Genomic DNA, 19,476 nt, shown 5'->3' with positions numbered 1-19,476 from the left:
AAGGATGGCATGCTTAGCATTAATCTGTTTTAAAAATACAAATTCTGTATGAATTGCAATTGTGGGACAAAAATGATCTCTCTAAGAAGCTAGCAAATGTTTGAGCAATACTAGCTGCAGCATCAAAAAAGGTTAGATACCTTCCTGCTGGGGTCCACTACTGTATGGCTTTATAGATGGTTAGGAAATACTTGAGACAGGTGAATTGGCATAAAATGCTCTTTCAGATATCTTCAGGGGAAAAAATGTAGTATTGAAAAAGCAAAGCTCAAACACTTTTTCATCATCTCCATTCCTTTTCAGGAATTATTCAGGAATTATATTTGCATTATTTTGGACTTGGCCACGGTGACCAATGGATCTTAATGCACATTTCTGCTGTCTCCCCACACACCTCCTCATCAAACCACCAGTGTTGTCACTCTTGCATTTTTAGGACTAATCCTCTGATAGGCTGAACCATTTGGTCAGGCATTTATGTGATGGTCTTTCTAGTTGTACTTTTCTTTTTTTGGTGAAGTTGGATTCTGCACATCCAAATTGTTTATCAGGTTCCTGTCCTCAATGGAAATGATTAAAAAGCAGTAATTGAGTCTGTTGGGGAAGTGGCAGGTCATGATCAAGTGTACTTAACATCTCACTCATGTTGTAACCCGGGGCTCAGGGAAACCCCTCCAAGACTATACCCTTGCTTAGATCCTGGGTAAAGACAGCCCATCTTTGTAGAGTCAGTTTTTAATCTCTACCCAGTAGAGATGAAGTTTCTTTGAGATTGGTTTTACTCCTGACCTTTGAGAAAGGCTGGATTTTTGCTGTTAGTTGCAAAATCCCATATGCTGGTTGATTTTTCCATTTGGAAAATCAAAGTTAATGCAAAGATAAGTTACCCTTTTATTGAATGAGGTTTCTTTCTGCCAGGATTAGTGACATTTTTTTAGAGTAAAGGTGACCCTCTGTATGCAAAGAATAATTTATCGGCAGTACTTCCAAGAGGGTATCTTGTACAGCTCCAATTGGTATGTCAGTTTTCTCGGCATTTTAACCTCACCAGCATAAGGCATAAGGCTTATCTCAGACAGACCACTGATGTATGTTTTGTCTGGACCTTTTCCTTAAAGACAATGCACCAAGAAACTTACAAAATTATAGCATTTTTTGGCATCTTCTCATCCTCATGCTTCACTGCTTCCCACAGCTTTCCCAGTTATCCCCTGCACTGCAGCAACATTTCCCAGTTTGGTGCTGAGAGAGCTCCTTGCTCCTTCCCAACATCCCGCTTGAACTTGCCCGTAGCTGCCTGGTAAGACAAGCAGTCAGCACAACGCTCATCTGACAAGCCACAGCCCTTCAGCAAAACATACGCCTACTGTAAACTGTGAGCCACGAATTATACACTTGTAACATCTGTCCCAGTGAGAATCTCAGCTTTCATGGGGAAAAAAAAATCCCAAACCAATATACATAGTCCTCATGGTTTTGGCCAGTGCTTGAGAATGTAAACCTTTTTAATCTGGGATTTCAGAAAGCAAATGACAAAACTTAAAATGAAGTGGGTTTTCTAGCTTTCCAGTTCTTTCTGTGATAAGATTCAAAGGCGGGCTGTGGGTTTGACATGAGTGAGGTCACCACCAGCTGTTAACATTCTTGTCTGAGGGAGGTCTCTTGCAGGCAGTAGGCAGTGTTCTTCATAATTTAACTGTTGGTTTAAACCTCCTGTCATTTAGTAGTAGTGAGCCAAGATGCAAAGACAGACATAGGGGCACAGCTGATTCTAAATTATTGCCTTTGCCCAGGTCCAAAAGGTGGATCTTCAGGTCCTGTTCATCTGTTACCTGTTGAACAGGGTCCCTAGACACCATCCCTGTGTCCTTAAGCAGCTGCTTTTAGGCATACAGCGGGAAATTTATATGCAGAGCACTTGTAAAGCCTACCCAGGTCTACATGTAGCACCGTCCTTTACTTCTCTGCCGTTAGGATTTCAAGAGTGCTTTGCCCCATTTGCACGCTACGACTGCCTTGTGCACCATGAGCTCCGAGCAATGAGTTTGTGCTCAGATACTAATTTCATTTCTTTTTCTATGAGATACCAGAGCTCAGGTCTCCTCTAAAACAAAGGACTCAGGTCATGCTACTCGTGCTCATTGATGTCAACTGAGGACCTAATCGTTGCATTTCCTTCTCCTTTGAGAGAAGGAAATGAGACTCTGCATACTCAGGGGTCTGTCAAATACAGATTGAAATGTGGAAATTCTAGTTTTCTCTTGAAAAGGAGAGCATCTCCATGATGCTGGAAATTCACTGAGCAAAAGCAAGGAAAAGACATTGTTTTCTAAAAGAAGTTCCAACTGCCTGATTCTTCCATTTGTAAATTTGAGCCTGGAATAAGGTTTCTAAGAAACTAAATTTGGCATTTTTTAGAGACTAGACTAGACATAACTTTGCTCGGGGTGTTGGTTTCTACAGAGTCCATGCTGAAGGCATTTCACTTTGAAACATTTAAGATGTTGACGCTTCCAGGCTGGTAGGTGATTAAAACTGGAGTCACTGGAGTTTTTGTCATTGTGATGCTTTTATAATTTTAATTAATTTTCATCATTTTAATATTTGAAACTTTAATCTCAGAAGTGCAGTAATACTGAAACAATTCGTTTCAGAGAAGTACAAATGCTCCGATAGGGCTAGTGTTTACAGTTTAGATCCTGTTTAGATACGTGAATTGTAGATGATCGTTTAGATACGTGAATTGTAGATAGTCTAGTTTTTAATAACTGGAGGGAGGTCAAGGTCCCTTCAGAGGGACTCTTGAAAAATATACCAGTTCTTTCTGTCCCTGCGTGTGTTTTGGTTAATGATTTTTATGTTCTTCTGCAGATAAGAAGGAATACTAATGAAACTTGGAGGTCTATAATTTAAAAATTTTAGCCTTTTCAGTCAAATTTTTCATCACTGAAATGAATATTGCTTCCCAGATAAATCCATAATGCGAGAGTACTCCTACTCTTCAAAGGTTATCCTCATTTTTTTCTCTAAGCAAGGTCAAGAAATGCATTTGCTGCATTGATTGGCAAAGTTGCGAAGTGCGTAAATGATTAACAGCTTCTGACTTTGCAGCCTGGTTGCTGTCTTAAAAATCAATTGAGCATGGTCAGTCTGTTTCTGTGACATCTCAAGATGCAGAATGCTAAAAAAAATCCCAGGTAGCCTGCCATGTTGATTTGTCTTGAGCCAGAATTGCATGCAGAAAAGGAAGTTTGGAATTCATTACATGGAAGTTAGTCATGTCCTCATGAGGTTGCTGGGGTGAAAATAGAGTATAAACCCTTGACATACCAGTGATGTCTGTGCCACAGTGTCTGCCACAGCCACTGAGGGAGGTATAAAATAAATAAAAATATATATGTGCTGTCAGCTGGTTGTCTTGGCACTTCATTACAAGCTGTAGTAGTCCTCTTCAAGTCTTTTTCTATTTTCTTCTTACATCTCCAATAGTCTCACCCAGAACCACTTTTTTGGTGACTGCACAGGTTTCTAGCTGAGCAGGTGGAAGGGAGCTGGCAGTAAGAGAATCTTATCACGTTAAGTGCTGCATTTATATCCATTGTACCCACCCAGAATAGACAGAGTTTGGGTCTATTTTAAAAAAACCTGACACCCAGCCAAATTGCAGTTACTGGTAGTCCCTCTGATAGAAGATATTTGCAAGTTCAAAGACAAGCTGAGGGGTCACAGAAGAGCTTCTCAAACCAGAAAAGTTGTCTTTTCTGGTTTTGTTGTCATGTTCAAATTTATTTCAGTTTCTTTTCCTTTACTTTGTGATTTATTTTGAAGAGCTGTACTGCTGCAGACTTTTGTGCACCCTTTCACTCCAGCCCCCATTTTTTTTAAAAAACATACCTTTCTCTTTGGGAAAGGAAACATTAAGACCTTTAATTTCTTTTCATTTTTAATCAATTACTGTTGTCCTTTATGTCTGTGTCATCTCTCCTCTTGGTTTCTGACCTTTCTTTCATTTCAACTATTGATTTCTCTTATTTGTGAAACTTCTTTCCATTCCCATTGTATTTATAGCTTTTCAGCCCATGTGTTCCCCTAATCAGGGTTTAAAACTGTTTAATTCTTTCAAGTAAATATTGTTGTAGCGGAGTAGTCGATGAAAATGTCAGCTAAAGGCTACAACCTCAGTTATAGCTAGACTTAGAGTCATAGATCTGTAGAATTGTTTTGGTTGGCAAAGACCTTTAAGATCATCAAGTCCAACTAGTCTCAGCATCCACTTGTAGCATATCTGTCTACCTGAGTATTTAAATCATAAAATTCTGGAAGAGTAAATGGTAGACAATATCGCACTTGGGATTCCTAAGATGCAGTGTTGGGTCATAGTAGATTTGACAAGACTTTAGAGTTAAGGTTGGAAATCACCATTCCAAAAGGCACCACTGCATTTCAGTAAAGTGTCCTAGAATAGTTTGGATTGGAAGGGACCTCCACAGTTCATCTAGTCCAACGCATCTGCCATGGGCAGAGACATTTTTAACTAGATCAGGTTGCTCAGAGCCCATCCAACTTAGCCTTGAATGTGTTCAGGGATGGGGCATCTACCATCTCTCTGGGCAACATGTTCAAATGCCTCACTATATTAATCATGAAAAAACCCAACCCATTGCTTATATCTTGTCTAAACCTCACCTCCTTTAGTTTAAACCCATTACCACTTGTGCTATCGCTACAGGCTCTCCTGTAAAGTCTGTCCATGTCTTTCTTATAAGGCCCTTGAGTCTTCTCTTCTTCAGACTGAACAAGCCCAACCCTCTTAGCCTTTCCTCATAGGAGAGGTGCTCTAGCCCTCTGGTCATTTTTGTGGACCTCCTCTGGACCTGCTCCAACAGGTCCATGTCTTTGCTGTAATGGGGACCCCAGAACTAGATGCAGTATTCCATATCAGAACTGCTGATAGAAGCAGCATCTTGATCTAATGTCAGGTGCATTTTGTCATCATACTTGTAGCCAAATGTTGGAAGAATCTCCATGTTTTCTAGTCATTTGAAGATAGCTATTTCATGCATGAGGGAGAGGTGGAGAAGGTTTCAGAGGGAGTCTTAAAGTACTTTTGACAGAAGAATGATGAGCTGATGATTCATCTGTGGGTTGGGTAGGTGGTTTGAAGCATAGAAAAGACATTAGTAGTGGAGTTCATCTTATTATCTGAAGATTATGAAGGAGCTGAAGATGTGCATACTTCCAAGGGATAAAGAAATATGTCACACAACTTTCTGCAAGACTAAGGACTTTAGACATTTATTAGCATGACACTTGGATAATTTATGAACTGACCTTGAAAACAAGCAGCTTGTATACAATGGATGTTTTTAAGACTGCCAGGCAGGAGGGAATTCTGTGGCCATGTAATCCTTCTTCTTTATGTGTGATGGCTTAAGCACTTCTGTTTTTAATGTAAGTTATGTATCTTATGTTTAGCGGAACTTCGTTTTTCTTTTCAAGACTTAGAAAAATGAAATGTTGCTATTTAAGGTATCGTAATTGCAACTGCTCCCGTGTAAGTATTACCATTACAAGTCTGGGTTCACTGAAGAAGTAGGGATGTGTGTGTGTGCTTTGCTATAGTGTGTGGCAAGAGTGCAGATGTGCTAGTGATATTCTTGGAAGTCATGGTTTGATAGGTGGTTTTGGTAGCACTCATGGCTTAACGAAGTTGCACTGTATCCTTCAGGTTTCCACCACCATATGTGGGTTCCCTTTGTGGAGATGACACCATGTAATTTTGTGTAAAGAGCTGATGACCCTTAAAACCATAAGAAGAGAAATAAACAACAGTTCCTAAAGTAGCATCGCTGTCTAAATCTCATATTAGGAAAAAGCCACAGTCTAAATTTAGTAGTGAACAAATAAATGTGGCTTGAATGTTAGTCCAGTTATGTCTGCATTTCTATTTTAAAAAGTCTGTCGTACTCTGCTCCATTGTTGTTTTCTTCCCACTTCCATCCTTCATTAGAAAACTCAACAATGGAATCTGAAAGCCAAGTGATTAGTTTCTAATGTGTAAAGTCCTTATATGCCAAATTTGTGCATGAATATATGGCTTATAGGTTACTGAAATATATTTTAAAAAAACCCAACCCAACAACCCAACCTTACTGGAGGCTTGGATGTAGCTTTCATCAGAACTGGATTAAGGGGAGGACTCAGGTTTGTGAGCAATTGAATTTGGGGTCATCAGCATGCTTAGTGCTGCCCTGAAGGTGAGGGTGCTGTAAGGAGGCAGATAGCTGCCACAGCCTCCTGCTGAATTTGTTGAGGAAAGTGACCTCTCTGCTCTTTCCTTGCTGCTTTGCCAGCCAGTGTCTTGCTTCAGGGCACAGTTTTTTCTTTTGTGTTATGGAGTGCTTGATCCTAGGTCACCTATGTTTGATTAACTTTTTTATTCTGAATTATGTCAATTTGCTAATCTCTACAAAACCCGTGTTTTACACTTGAAAGCACTTATTAAAAACAAGCCAAAACCTCAAAATAGGAACAACTTTCAGGATTTTGATTTTTATGATTTTACTGTAGCAGAAACATTCAGTGATTCGGGTGTCTGCATAATGTAACACATCCTCTTCCAAATCCTGCCTTTGTTGAATTCTCAAAGAAATCCCACACTCATTAAATAGTTTTCTATTATGATAACTTGGAGAGAGAACTGCTGTACTTCGGCTTTCCTACCCAGTGAAGTCTCATTATAAATCATCTCTTTATGGCTCCAAAATGCTACACTTCCAAACTTCGCTCGTTAATGAGACTGGAATGAGTTTCATAATGGCTGGCTGTTTGCACTGGAGCCATGCTCAGGAAAGACCATTGCGTTTACTTTCTCGGTGCCCGAAACACCTTTGCAGTACAGCGAGTCTATAAACTAGGAATTAATAAGGAAGGCTCTGTGTGTGTGTGAGATTATGGATGAGTATGTGCAGGCAAAATTATTTCCATTTGCACTGGTTTTATTACTTCCTTTGTTTTATCCAGAAAGCAGAGAAACTTATTTAAAACAAATGTTTTGATAATGGTACTGAATGTATTTAACAAAAAATAAATTTCTTGGTTTCTTCTAAAACAATATATATTGTTCCATTTCTTTTGGAGAAGCTGGATTGTTTTACTGGCTGAATTGATTTGACCACAGATCATTGTCTAGTGGGAAATATTAAAGATCTTATTTTAATCTAAACAAGATAACTATGCAGGCTTTCAAGTAAGTTTAATGTAATCGGTTAAGGGGTTTCAGCATACCTCTCACAGTACCAGTAATTGACCTCTTTTAAGCACTTCACCCCTAATAGTTTGGTTAGAAGTATCTTGGTATTGGTTCACAGGAGATTGCTAACTGCCTCATTTCTTCACATTAGCTTAATGGAGAGTAATGAGTCACCACGTCAATTACAATCCCATGATATGAAGTAAGTTTTGTCATCCATATTCTGCTTTACCATTTTTCATCTCTCTTTATTTGGATTATTAAGGATTTGGTTTTGCACTACTGAGGTCAGTAATTGCTTTACCTCTGTCTCTGGATCAGACTCTAGTAACACAGACTGTGTTTTTGAAAGGGCTATGCTCAAGTAATCTTTTAAATACTCCTTAAAAAGATATCTAGATTAAGGTATGAAAAAATTAACGATAATACCTTTTAAATTTTAAAAAATTATCTTCATATTTCACTTTTAGGTAAGCAGGATAGACAACATCCCGTTAAATGTTATTCTTTTTATCAAATGTGCTTTTGAGGATCTTTTCTGCTGAAGTGTTTGCAGATTTTATCATTGGCTAAATGTTCTCCTATACTTGCATTTCTATTACTGCAAATCTTCGCAACACTCTTTGCTACCATTCAGTAGTCATTACTTATATAGCTCACCAGTGCTATTTGCTGAAAAAAAAAGAAGAATTTGTTCTATTGATTTTGTAATTCTAATGTGTTCTTCTTCAAATTTCAAAGTGTGAGTAGCTGGCGTTTTATTACTAGTGCTTCATAGCCACCTGGTGCGAAACCGGGGTGGGGGCAAGGCTAGGTTAGATGACAAAGGAGGCTTGTAGATGTGCTTCAGACAAGTTATTCTGACTAGGAGTATGAAAGGGCTTCCTGTCCATATACTTGGAAACCAAACTTTTCATCAATGATGGTGACCTACTATGAGTTAGCATCCTCTTGGAATTACTTTTTGTCTGCTATTGGCAGTGATTTTGAGTCTCAAAGGCATGTAGTTCTTCCTGTAAGGCACTTTCAGGCTTTCTGTGACTGATAGTCGCTGCTAAGCTTCCTTTACCTTCTCCAGATCTTTGTGGTTCCCATGGTTTGCAACATGATGCTACTGTAGCATAGAGTGAGTAGAAATTGTAGAGAGATTGCATCCAAAGCCTAGGAGGCGGCCTTTAGGCTGTTATTTATAATATGCTCTGCATCTGAAATTAATAACTAGTAAATGGCTAGTTATTAATTTACTCATACTTCTAAAGCTAATGACTTGGAGCATAACAGTCATGCTGCTTTGAGTCTTTTGGCCATCTTCTTGTACATCCTCATAATAAAATGTATTTTGTGGGTGAGTGGGTATAAAAAGGGGGCAGGGTTTGGGGTTTTTTTTGTTGGTTTTGGGGTTCTTTTAGTTACAATATAGCCTTGTATTCAGTTAGTCACAAAGACGTTCTGAGTCAATTAATTATTTTTTCCCCCCTCTTCCTGAGCTGGTATAACTGAAAAGAAAATATCTGCACCAAAAGAAGCTTTAAATACTCTTTTTTTCAAAGGAAATAAGTGCTTTCTTGTATGATATTAAATGAATCTCTCTTGATAATATAAAACACCTTCTGAGTTGATAAGTAGGTTCTGTGTTTCATTTGAATTTTCAGTATTATCTGTGTTTCTCTTTGGAAATGTAGGTGTTTAAGCTTTACTAGAAGAATTACAATTAAGTGTTCACATTTGTAATGTATTTTCTTTCTTATGAACATTGTTTCAAGATAACTTTGCTGCATGTTCTTTTGCTATGTTTTAAAGGCACAAGTAAACAAAACACCTCAATTTTTCAGTTGTCAAAGAGGAAAACAACAAAAAAATCACCTTACATGCTGCTTGCTTTGCACTGTAGAAACTGACTTTTGTAGCTCGATGGGCTTCCAGTTGATTGACTTCTATTACATATAGGTTGTTCTGTCAAAGCTCGAGCCAACTTGCTATTTATATCATGTACAGAAATAGATTATTGATTACTTCCTTCTACTGGATTGATTCATTGATAAATTGCTTAGTCATTGCCAGAGGCTTAATCTGGGATTAAATGACTTTTTGCTCATAAAATCAATTTCTATTTGCTTCAGTTGGTTAAAAAGTATGTGTCTGTTTAGATTCTTATAGTGTGTGTTTTTCTCCCACTACATATTAAACCAGCACTTTGCTTTAATTTTCCTTTATTACCATCTTATTGGTGTAGGAATCCTGTGAAATGTGCCATAATAATTTTTGGCAGTAGGGTGATAGGTAGAATTACAGAATCGTACAATATATTTAGTTGGAAGAGACCCATAAGGATCATAAAGTCCAACTCCTGACTCCACACAGGGCCATCCAAGTCAGAGCATGGGACTGAGCACATCGTCCAGATGCTTCTTGAACTTGGTCAAGTTTGGTGCTGTGACACTTGCCCGGGGAGCCTTTCCCAGTGCCCAGCCATCCTCTCAGGAAAGAAATTCTTCCTAACATCCAACCTAAATCTCCCCTGTCACAGCTTCATGCCATTCCCTCAGGTTCTATGATGGGTTACCAAAGAGAGGAGATTGGCATCTGCCCCTTCACTCCCCCTTGTTGGGAAGCCATAGACCATGATGAGATCTTCCCTCAGACTCCTCTTCTCCAGGCTGAACAAACCAAGGGACCTCTCCTCATAAGTCTTCCCCTCCAGACCCTTCACCATCCTCGTTGCCCTCCTCTGGACACTCTCCAGTATTTTTATGTAAGATTGCCATTGTGTGCTCTAGGAAACTTTTTATGCTTTGCTGCTTTTTTTCTTAAACATGCCTGTACATTGTACAGAAGAGCAGAACAAATGTCTTTTAGAAGAAAAAATGCATATCCATCCATTCCGGTGAGCAGGGCTTTAGTAAGCTGCTGATACTCTGAACAGGATGAGTAGTGCAAAAGCATTGCCAGGTCAGATTTACTTAATGTGGAGATACAGATGCCGTGGTGGGCCTCAGCCTTGGGCGTTCATTCTTCAGGTGGTTGTTACTTGAGAGGACAGCCCGACTGTGCAGCAGGTACAGCTTGTGTCTTCCCAGTAGGACTTGGCAAAACTTTGTCTCTCCTTTGTCTCTCCGTCAAGTTGCTCAAGCAGCGTGCTGAGCTGCGCTGCCCACCTGAGCCATGCTGCTCCCCTGGGAGACTGCCCCGATGCCTTACAGTGCACGCTCAGAGGGGAGCTGGTGCCAGTTTGCACAGCTGGAGTTTTACCTTTGGTTCCTTTTGAACTTACATGAACTGCTTTATCGAGTTGTGTGGTTGTGTGTGCCAGTTGGGCTTCTTAGCATGTCGATAACAGGTTTTAAAAATTTCAGGCATGTTTTTTGTTTCATTATGTATCCTGTTATCTGTTTACAGAGTCCTAGTTGACCATTTACTTTTACCTTTTTTTCCCCTTCATTTTATATCTTGCATGCCATCAGGAAGTTACAGTGCTGACTTTTTGAGTCAGGGTTGCCATTAGCATTCTCACTGTGCAGTTTGAAATGTGGCCACTAACTCATGTAGATGCTGATATCAATGGCACACTATTCTACCAACCAGAAAGCTTGAATAATAAAACAATAATAAATAATAACCATTATTATAATTATTATTGTTTGTTACTAAAATAATTACTATAATGCTATTTGTTATTATTATTATTATTTAGCAAATAGAAACCAGTATTTACATTGTTTGATGTTGCACTAAAGCTGTCGACACAAAGTATCTGTCGTCTTGTTTGTTTTGTTTTTCATTTTTGCAACTTCATGTATGTATATATCTCAGGGTAGAAGGGTGCTGATGAAGAGGAGGGCAGAACAGGGAATGTAGCAAAAGAAAAAAGTATATATTATGGTGGGCAGTTTAGAAAGAATTGATTCTATGCTTTTTTTTTAAATCTTTGCAATTTGATTTTTTTTTTTAAACTTTGCAGAGGTGTTTATACACAGTAGATTTAAGAAGCGTGCTCTAGGATGAGAGAATGTGTTGAGGGCACAACAGGGCAGCAATCACCTTTACATGGATGGATGAAGAGTGCAAACCATCAGTATATATGATTGAGGGTTTTCTATTAGAGAAAATGTCATGTATTTGCACTTAGAACAATTGAAGAGAAAAAAAGTGTTAGTTTGTCAGAGAAGGATTTTAGAAATACTCAGATGCTAATGTGATGGAGGGAGCAAAACTTGGAGATCGTCTTAACTAACATTTTGCTTGAGTAGGATTACAGGATGCTCTGGTATTAATGCACAAATAGCCAGACCATCGATGGGTTATACTTTTAAAAGTCACAAAGAAAAAATGTTCCTAGAAGTATGCTGCTTTTCGGTAAGGATGCTGCTGATACTGTCACAGTAGTCACAGGAAGTTTATGTCTAGAAGATACCTCAAGGGGCCATACAGTGTATCATACTCTCCCTAAAACAGGACTGACAATACTTCTGTCTTTCTCACAATTTATACATTAAACTATTCATAAAGGCAGCATAAAGCCACAGACCCAGCCTCCATAGCAAATTTTTCTAGTGCATCCCTATACTGAGCAAGGGAATGCATCTCCTCATAACTAACCTGAATCATCCTTTCTTGACCTGAAGCTTATTATTCTTGTCCTATGGACATGGATATAGATACCAGATTATTCCCTTCCTGTTTGTAGCAGTCATCGATATACTAGGAGGCAGCTGTCAGGGGCAAACAGCTTATGTTCTTTTTTCCTCATGAGACATGTTTTTCTAGATAACTAATCAGTCTCATTCCCCTCCTCTGACCTCTATCAAGTTCCTTTATTTCTGAAAGTTCTGTGCTGGAACCAGGATTTACTAGTATTGAGAAGAAGGGAAGGATTACTTCGCATATCTTGAAAGGTGTGCTTACATCTGTACTCTTGGTATAGCGTATACCTTTTGGCAGAGGTGTAAAAGAGTTGTCTGTGATCTGTGATAATCCCTGATACTTCTCTGAAGATGAGCCAGCTACTTGTTCCATGTCCCATACTTGTGTAGCTTTCAGCAGCGTTGCCCCTGCCTTTTATATAGGTTCTTCTGAAGATTTATCTGGTGTTTTTTGAAGATCATTTTGAATTCCAGGTCTGCCTTCCAACATACTGGCATGTTCAGTGAGCTCTCAGCATTATGTCTAGTGCAGGGAGTGCAGCACCCTTCCTTCACTGCAAAACCTCTTGAACTAGACAATGCTTCTTAAATGAAACGTAGCTGTGACTGTTGGACCACCTATCAACCTGTGTGTTGGTCAGGGTAGTGCTAGACAGCATTCCTGAGTGATCTGGCAGTTCAGGAATGCCTTTTGGTCCCAGTGGGCCTCTAACCTCCTGTGTTAAATTCTCATTGCTGCAGGTAGATGGATTAACCCTGGGTAGGTATCACAGCATCACCATTGCCATGTGCATTTGGCTGTTCATACTTATCCTCAGAGACCCTTCTCTGTTGCCCTGATCATGCTGACAAATTTATCAAGCTAATGTTGTCCCTTCTGCTCTTGTACGACCTCCAGTCATTCATACAGCATCTGCTCTTAATGCAATTTATCTTTTCCCCTGTAGTCCTTATAACTATTTTTTCAGCTGAAAGGTTAGACGGGGGGTTGTGGTTGGTTTTGTATTTTATTTTATTTAGAGATTCATATTAAAAAAAAAAAAAAAAAGACTTTAGGGGAAGATTTTGGGCAATTTAAATTTATAACTCAATTTTGGAATAAAAAGATTTTTCAGATCGCATGGATTTGCATGCACACCCTCATAGGAAAAAATAGTATTTATAACTCAATTTAAATTTTAGTAAGGCAGGTCAACAGCAGTAAGGACTGCTTAGCTAATTCAAATAAAAATATGTGCAAATAACCTTCAGCTGTTTTATGAATGCACTGACTTCGCTGATAAGGAAGAATTTTGTCTGTTTATAACCCTAGAAGTAATTGTCATTTGATATGTACAGTTGGTCACAGTATTGGATAAGCTCTAGGCAGAGTTCCAGCCCAGAGGAAGAACAGCTCTTTGGGCCAGCTGTTGTCACATCACGAGTGTAAATGAGTGAACCTTGTTCAGTGGGTCATGCAAGCAGGACCCAAGTTGGCAGGTGGAGAGGGAGCGGTGAAGGCCACTTTGAGCTCAGCACTACGACTCAGGCAAATAGCTTCGTCCCTTGTGGGACTAGGTGTTGAAATCTAGTCCAGCTAAAACTTGAATGAGCTGTGATCCAGGAGCCTCTACCTATCGTGGAAACAAGATACTGTCAGTCTAGTGATTTGGCAGCGTTTAACTACTTTGGGAAGCCCCAGTTTTCAAGCCAACATATTTCCAAGGAGCGCTAAGTTGGAAAAGAAACTCCTCTGAGTAATGGCTGGTGATTTAACCATTTTCTTTTCTGCATTTCCTGAGTTCTAAAAATAACATTTTGTGTGTGGTTAACACTGGTGATTTTGATATCTGGACTAGCTTGACCATGTGCTGTATTTAATGCTGCCTTGTGAAATGGACAAGGTGAGGGTGAAAGAGTAGTATCTTTTGAAAATGCTTTGGATACTGGTTAGGTGATGACTGAGCTTTGGCAGGGGCTGCCTAATCAAGAAATGTGCTGCAGTGCCTTATTTAAGAGCAGTATAATGGAGTGAGGAATTACGATTTAATGCGAGGAAAACGTGCAATGTGGGTGGGTCATGCAGATGGATTTTGGTAGGGAGATGAAAAGGTTTTCTGCAGTCACAAACACTAAAATTGCAGTGTGGTACTTGACTGCTAGCAGGCAGGAGAGATGTTAAATCTGATCTAAATCAGTGCTCATTTTTTCCCCAGATGAAAATGACTACTTATGAAAGGTTAGAGGATTTATGGGGGTGTCAAAACATATGGCAGATGGGCTGGATTAGGACTCATGAGTATAGTAATCCAAATCCTTTCTGCCAAGCATTACAGAGGATCTCTTCCTGCTGCTGGGCTACACTAAATGTACACAGTCAGAGGAGCACGGGCTGTCAGGAGGCTCAGAGGAAGAGTTGCTGGAGAAAGTGCTCATCTGAGCAGAGTTCATTTTGAAAGCACTTTCTTTGCAAGCAAAAGTCTACTGGGGAACTGATTATATTATTTAATTTTAATAAATTGCTGTAACCGTTTTTTTCCTTTGATTTGCTATACAAGAAAGTAAAGCCAAAATGTGAGCTAAACCTTTCAGATTATGTCTGACTGTGTAAATACGGAGGGATAAAAATGGTGTAGAGGGCATGAGTGTTGAGAGGAAAAAAGCCTAATGATTTGGTCATGCTTTTTCTGAGCCAGCACTATCTATGTGTAATTTATATTAAAAAGCAAGACTAAACCACAGACCCCCTCAAAAAAGAAAAAAAAAAAGCATCCTACTTTAAAATTTTGTGGCAAAATTCTTCAAGACAGTCTTAGTCTTGGTTTTAAACTCAGTCCATAGGATCTTTTATGAAAATTCACAACATAACCTCAGTGTTACACAGGCTATTGCTGGCTGTAGTTAACATATAGTTAATCGCAAAAGATGTAAAGCCACCAGCTCTTGAAAAGGTCCATGTCTGAAAAAGTTTCTGGGTCAGGATGCAAACCATTTGTGGCTGAGGCAACAAGAAGAATCCACTCCTGTAGTCAGAGGATGGAGATAAAGAGTCCACCAGAGCTCTTTATCTAGTTAACAAGCATTTTACGGCATGGTAATTAGATACGCTAGTGTGGACATTGACCTCCTTGCATATCTCTGAGCTCCACGGGTGAATGCTTCAGTATTTCATTTGACACTTATAAAATGTTTTGGTTTTTTGGGTTTTTTCGGGGTTTTTTAATGCAATTTTGGTAACACACACAACACAATATTGCATACAGATATTTTGTATTCTTTGCAGAACCAGGAAGCACGAGGATCTGGACCTTATAGATCTTAAATTTAGCTTAAAAGGGAGGCTGAACATAGTTACTCCAGCAGTGAGGATGGATTAACTCCAAGGTACAGATTGTTTGGATTCTAGAGCTAGGAGCAAGAGGCAAGCTTTTCATTTTTCCTGGTTTTATGATGTATGAAGAAGATCTTAAAATTTTTAGGAGGTTTCTCTATTATCCATGAGGAATGGCATATCTGCTCTAGTGTGGTTTTATCAAAGAACACTGTAATGGGAAACTTGCTCAGCATTTAATTGAAAAGCACAATTGTTAGATCTCTAGGAAAGGGAGTTTTTCTTCCAGTTTTTAAGTATTAACAAAATAACAAAGCAGTTTAAGCAATACAGTATTTGTGATGTCTTAATCTTTCCAGTGGTATATAGTCTTCCAGGAAAGACCTGCTCTGAATTTCTGTTTAAAACAAACAAACAAATGAATAAAAAACCTGTCTTCTACTTCCCAGCCTTTATCCCTCTAAGCAGCCTCCTCGTAAGAGAACATAGAAGGGTGCTTAAAGAGAGGAAAAAAATTGTCACATTTAACATTTGCGAGTTGTTTGTATGCATGTTTGAAGGAAATGAGTTCAAAAATAATTGAGCCAGAGGGGTGGGCAGAAATATGTTCGTGCAGCAAAATATGACAGGAATGAAAGGACAAGTTGTACCAGGGACATAAGGTTTTCCTATGAGGGTGTGCATGCAAATCCATGCGATCTGAAAAATCTTTTTATTCCAAATATAAACTTAGTTGGGAGTTTCAGTGGTGACCAGTTTACATAGCTGCATAATATTATAAGCATTTAAACAGCCCTGGCAGGGAGAAATGAAACAGCAACTGAGATGAGTTTTGAAGTATTATCCAGTTTACAAATAAAAGTTGGGTTTTTTTTTTCAGTAGATTTTCTAGAAAATACATTCATCATGAAGTGTAGATACAGATTTTGATGGATATATTACAAAAAAAAATGTTGACTTTCCAGGATACAGAAATATTAGTAAATCTGATTCGAATTAACATGGCAAATGAAATATGTGGACTCAGGCTTTACCTCATATATAAATACTATCAACATTTTTAGCTAGCTCTGATACAGGTACCTAAATATTCTTGTTTTAAATTTGTTCCCTATTGATGCATCCACTGAATTCTTCTATATTGCTTCAATATTTATTTAATTAATCTAATATTTAAACTTCACAAGGAGAAAGTCTATAAAATTGTGAATTTCTTGCTTCATGAGATAAGCAGATAAATTAGGTTGACTAGACTATATCTTGTTACTGGAACATCAGTAACCTGATGGTAGAAAATTATTAATAATTGACCTAAAGTGGAGCAGCACAATCATCTGTATTTCATGATATCAAGGGGAGAGTCCACCCACAAAGGAGAAAAATGAGCTGTTTGAAAGAAATATGATAAAGCATTCCAGTGTGAGGTCCTGCTTCTGAATGGGGAAACATTGAATAACCATCCCAGGAATGTGTAGTGTGAGATGGAAAAACCAGACCTAATAAAATGAAAAATGATTGACAAATAATTCTTTGTAAAGAGGGAGAGAAAGACTATCAAAGTGCTTACACTGTATCTAGAGCTATTTGGCAAATAGCTTTGCTTTTCTTAGAAAAGGCATCTGAGAAATTGAAATATAAAAATACACATATTTTAGCTTTTACAGATTCTTCCGCAAAGAGAAAGTAATCCAAAACAGCTTTCATTTTGGGCCTCCATGTAATTGATAGCAGAATTTAGGCTTATCAGTCCTAGAAATAGGTGAGAAAATCTTGCTTCCTGATTCTCATTTAGGCAGAAGTGGTATGTTTCTGCAAGCCTTTGAATAAGTAAACGCTTTCGGATGCAGTGAGGCTGAACCCAACAAGCAGCTCCAGCTGGCGAATGTTGAGTTATTCCATAAATAAGTGGAGTTCTTTGAGTTGCTAGCATGGTGACAAGGGTAGGTGGAGGCAGCTGCATGCTTCACATAATATTTAGATGGGTATCGAGATGTGAAGGGCTTTAGAGGATTTATTTAATATGTGTTTGAAGAAAAAAACCATTCTGTTGTTAGGCTCTGAGATGCAAAATGTAGTGGAGCTTTCAGCAGTAGCAGATCTGAAGGCTCCAATTGATCACTGTGGTTAATACGTAGGAGCCAGAAGACTGAAACAGGGATTCTGTGTCTATTTTCCTCTCTTGTGATGGAGAGTCTATTTGATTCTTAGGTAAAATACCTTAGGAGAGACTTTAATTAGAGAAATAAATTAGAGAAAATGAAACTGGAACATTCTTTAAACTTTAAAAAATAGTTAAGCCACGCTGGTTATAGCCAGGAGGAAAGAAAGGATTTGGGAGTGTATGTAGGAACCATTGTAAGGTTTCATAAATTCCTTGGAAATTGAGAGTATTCAGAGGTTTACACAACTAAATATTAAGCCTGACAGCCCCAAGATCTCTAAGGGCTTCTCTCTGATACAGGCTTGATAAAACTTAAATGAAAGAGCCTGTGCTTTTAGTCTGTGATCAACATAATACCCCAACATTTTGTGTTTCAAATCGCAGAGACCACGATCTGCAGTGCTTCTTCCCATTACCAAAAAAAAAAAAAGAAAAGTTGTATCAGGTATTTCTTGGTTCCTTTTGTTTATAATTCACAGATTTAAACACCTGGTGTTGATTCATACCCATGATTTTATTTTTTTTTCTTTCTTTCAGAGAAAGAATTTGACCCTCCTGTTCAGCATTGGTTTATTGACCTCCTGGGGGACTGCACTGCTGGGTGTCCGTTTGTACTGGATGGGCAACAAGCCCCCGAGTTTTTCCAATTCTGACAATCCAGCGGCTGACTCGGACAGTTTCCTCACACGTACGCTGACCTTCTTTTACCTGCCAACCAAGAACCTCTGGCTGTTGCTGTGCCCAGATACCCTCAGCTTTGACTGGTCTATGGATGCCGTGCCTCTTCTGAAAGCAGTCAGTGACTGGAGGAACCTACACACTGTGGCCTTCTATGCTGGACTCTTCCTCCTTGCCTATTTTAGCTTGAAGGGCTCCAGCAATGAGAGAGAATGCAATGGGAGAGCTGTAATGAATGGCAGGCAGAATGCTAATGGGCATAGCTGCCACTCGGAGGTGGAGTATAAGACACTGGAGGTGAAGTCAAGCTTTGCATCAAAAGAAGAGAATGGTATAAAAAAGCATGAAATGCAGAAAGTGCAGCTTCCTTCAACTGAGAACATTGTCATTCTGTCTCTGTCGTTGTTAATAGTGCCCTTTGTTCCTGCCACAAACCTATTTTTCTATGTTGGCTTTGTAATAGCAGAGCGTGTGCTGTATGTTCCTAGTATGGGCTTCTGCCTGCTGGTTACAGTAGGTATCAGGGCCCTTTATGTCAGAGCCCAAAAGCGCTTTCTGAAGAACTTGGTTTTTTGTTCCACTGCTGCGTTAATTGTTTTCTATGGACTCAAGACTGTTGTCAGAAATGGGGACTGGCAGAATGAGGAGATGCTGTATAGGTCAGGGATAAAAGTAAACCCTGCTAAAGGTAATTTTTGCTCTTTATGCTGAATGCTCTATTTATTCCTATTTCTCCCTTTGAATTGTCTGATTTTATCAGCTGTATCTAAAGAGGATTCTTCAGGAAATGTTCTTTTAAGCTGGAGTAGTATATACTTTAGTAAAAAATGAGGAAAAACAGGAATGCTTTTTGATTACGTGTTACAGGTTTGGCATAAACATGGAGAAAATGAGACTGTAAGGTAAGAGGATATTTCCTTTTTCATTGATTTTAGTTCTGTATTATGGAATCAAAGATGCATTATTAGAATTACAGACCCCACCCTGGTGGGTTTCGATTTGGAGCCTGCTATCTGTCATGTTAATGAAGGTTTTTCATATTTTCACCATATGTTCTGTTCTCTGTGACTAGAAAATACAAGAAATAGTAAAGGACAACATTGAGGAGGTGCTGGGTTTTTATTTCGTCTGATGCAAGTATCACCAATGCTGCATAATAAAAATGAGGAAATAAGGTCATATTATGCAGCCTAGGAAATTGCTGTAGTTCCTTCTGCGTGCAAGTACTGTAACGAGTTATTGTCAAATACTTATGCCTTCATGTTAATGTATGAATGTCAGCTATTCGTAACATTGCCCTGCTACTGCTCTCAAAGCTTGTGCCTGTGCCGCAATGAAATGTGACTACAGCTAGTGTAAACACATCCAAACAGGCAGTAAAGCAGCTAGTTTAGGAATCAGAAGCAACGTTTAGCTGTGGCTCTGAGGATTCAGT

The 19,476-nt window shown here is 38.9% G+C and overlaps 1 protein-coding gene across 1 annotated transcript in view; it reads left to right on the top strand.

Moving 5' to 3' along the window:
• The window catches only part of TMTC2 (transmembrane O-mannosyltransferase targeting cadherins 2), a gene marked incomplete at both ends in the record, with an annotated part of 250,608 nt that overhangs the window by 127,425 nt on the left and 103,707 nt on the right, over positions 1–19,476 (top strand). Inside the window, one exon of the mRNA XM_084279586.1 lies at positions 17,901–18,729. Coding sequence (XP_084135712.1) covers positions 17,901–18,729 — 829 coding nt within the window. The remainder of the gene's footprint in view (positions 1–17,900; positions 18,730–19,476) is intronic.

Source organism: Gallinula chloropus (assembly GCF_964237585.1).
Source record: "Gallinula chloropus genome assembly, chromosome: 1".
Classification (NCBI taxonomy): Eukaryota; Metazoa; Chordata; class Aves; order Gruiformes; family Rallidae; genus Gallinula; species Gallinula chloropus.
This window is presented reverse-complemented; position numbering and strand designations above follow the sequence as displayed.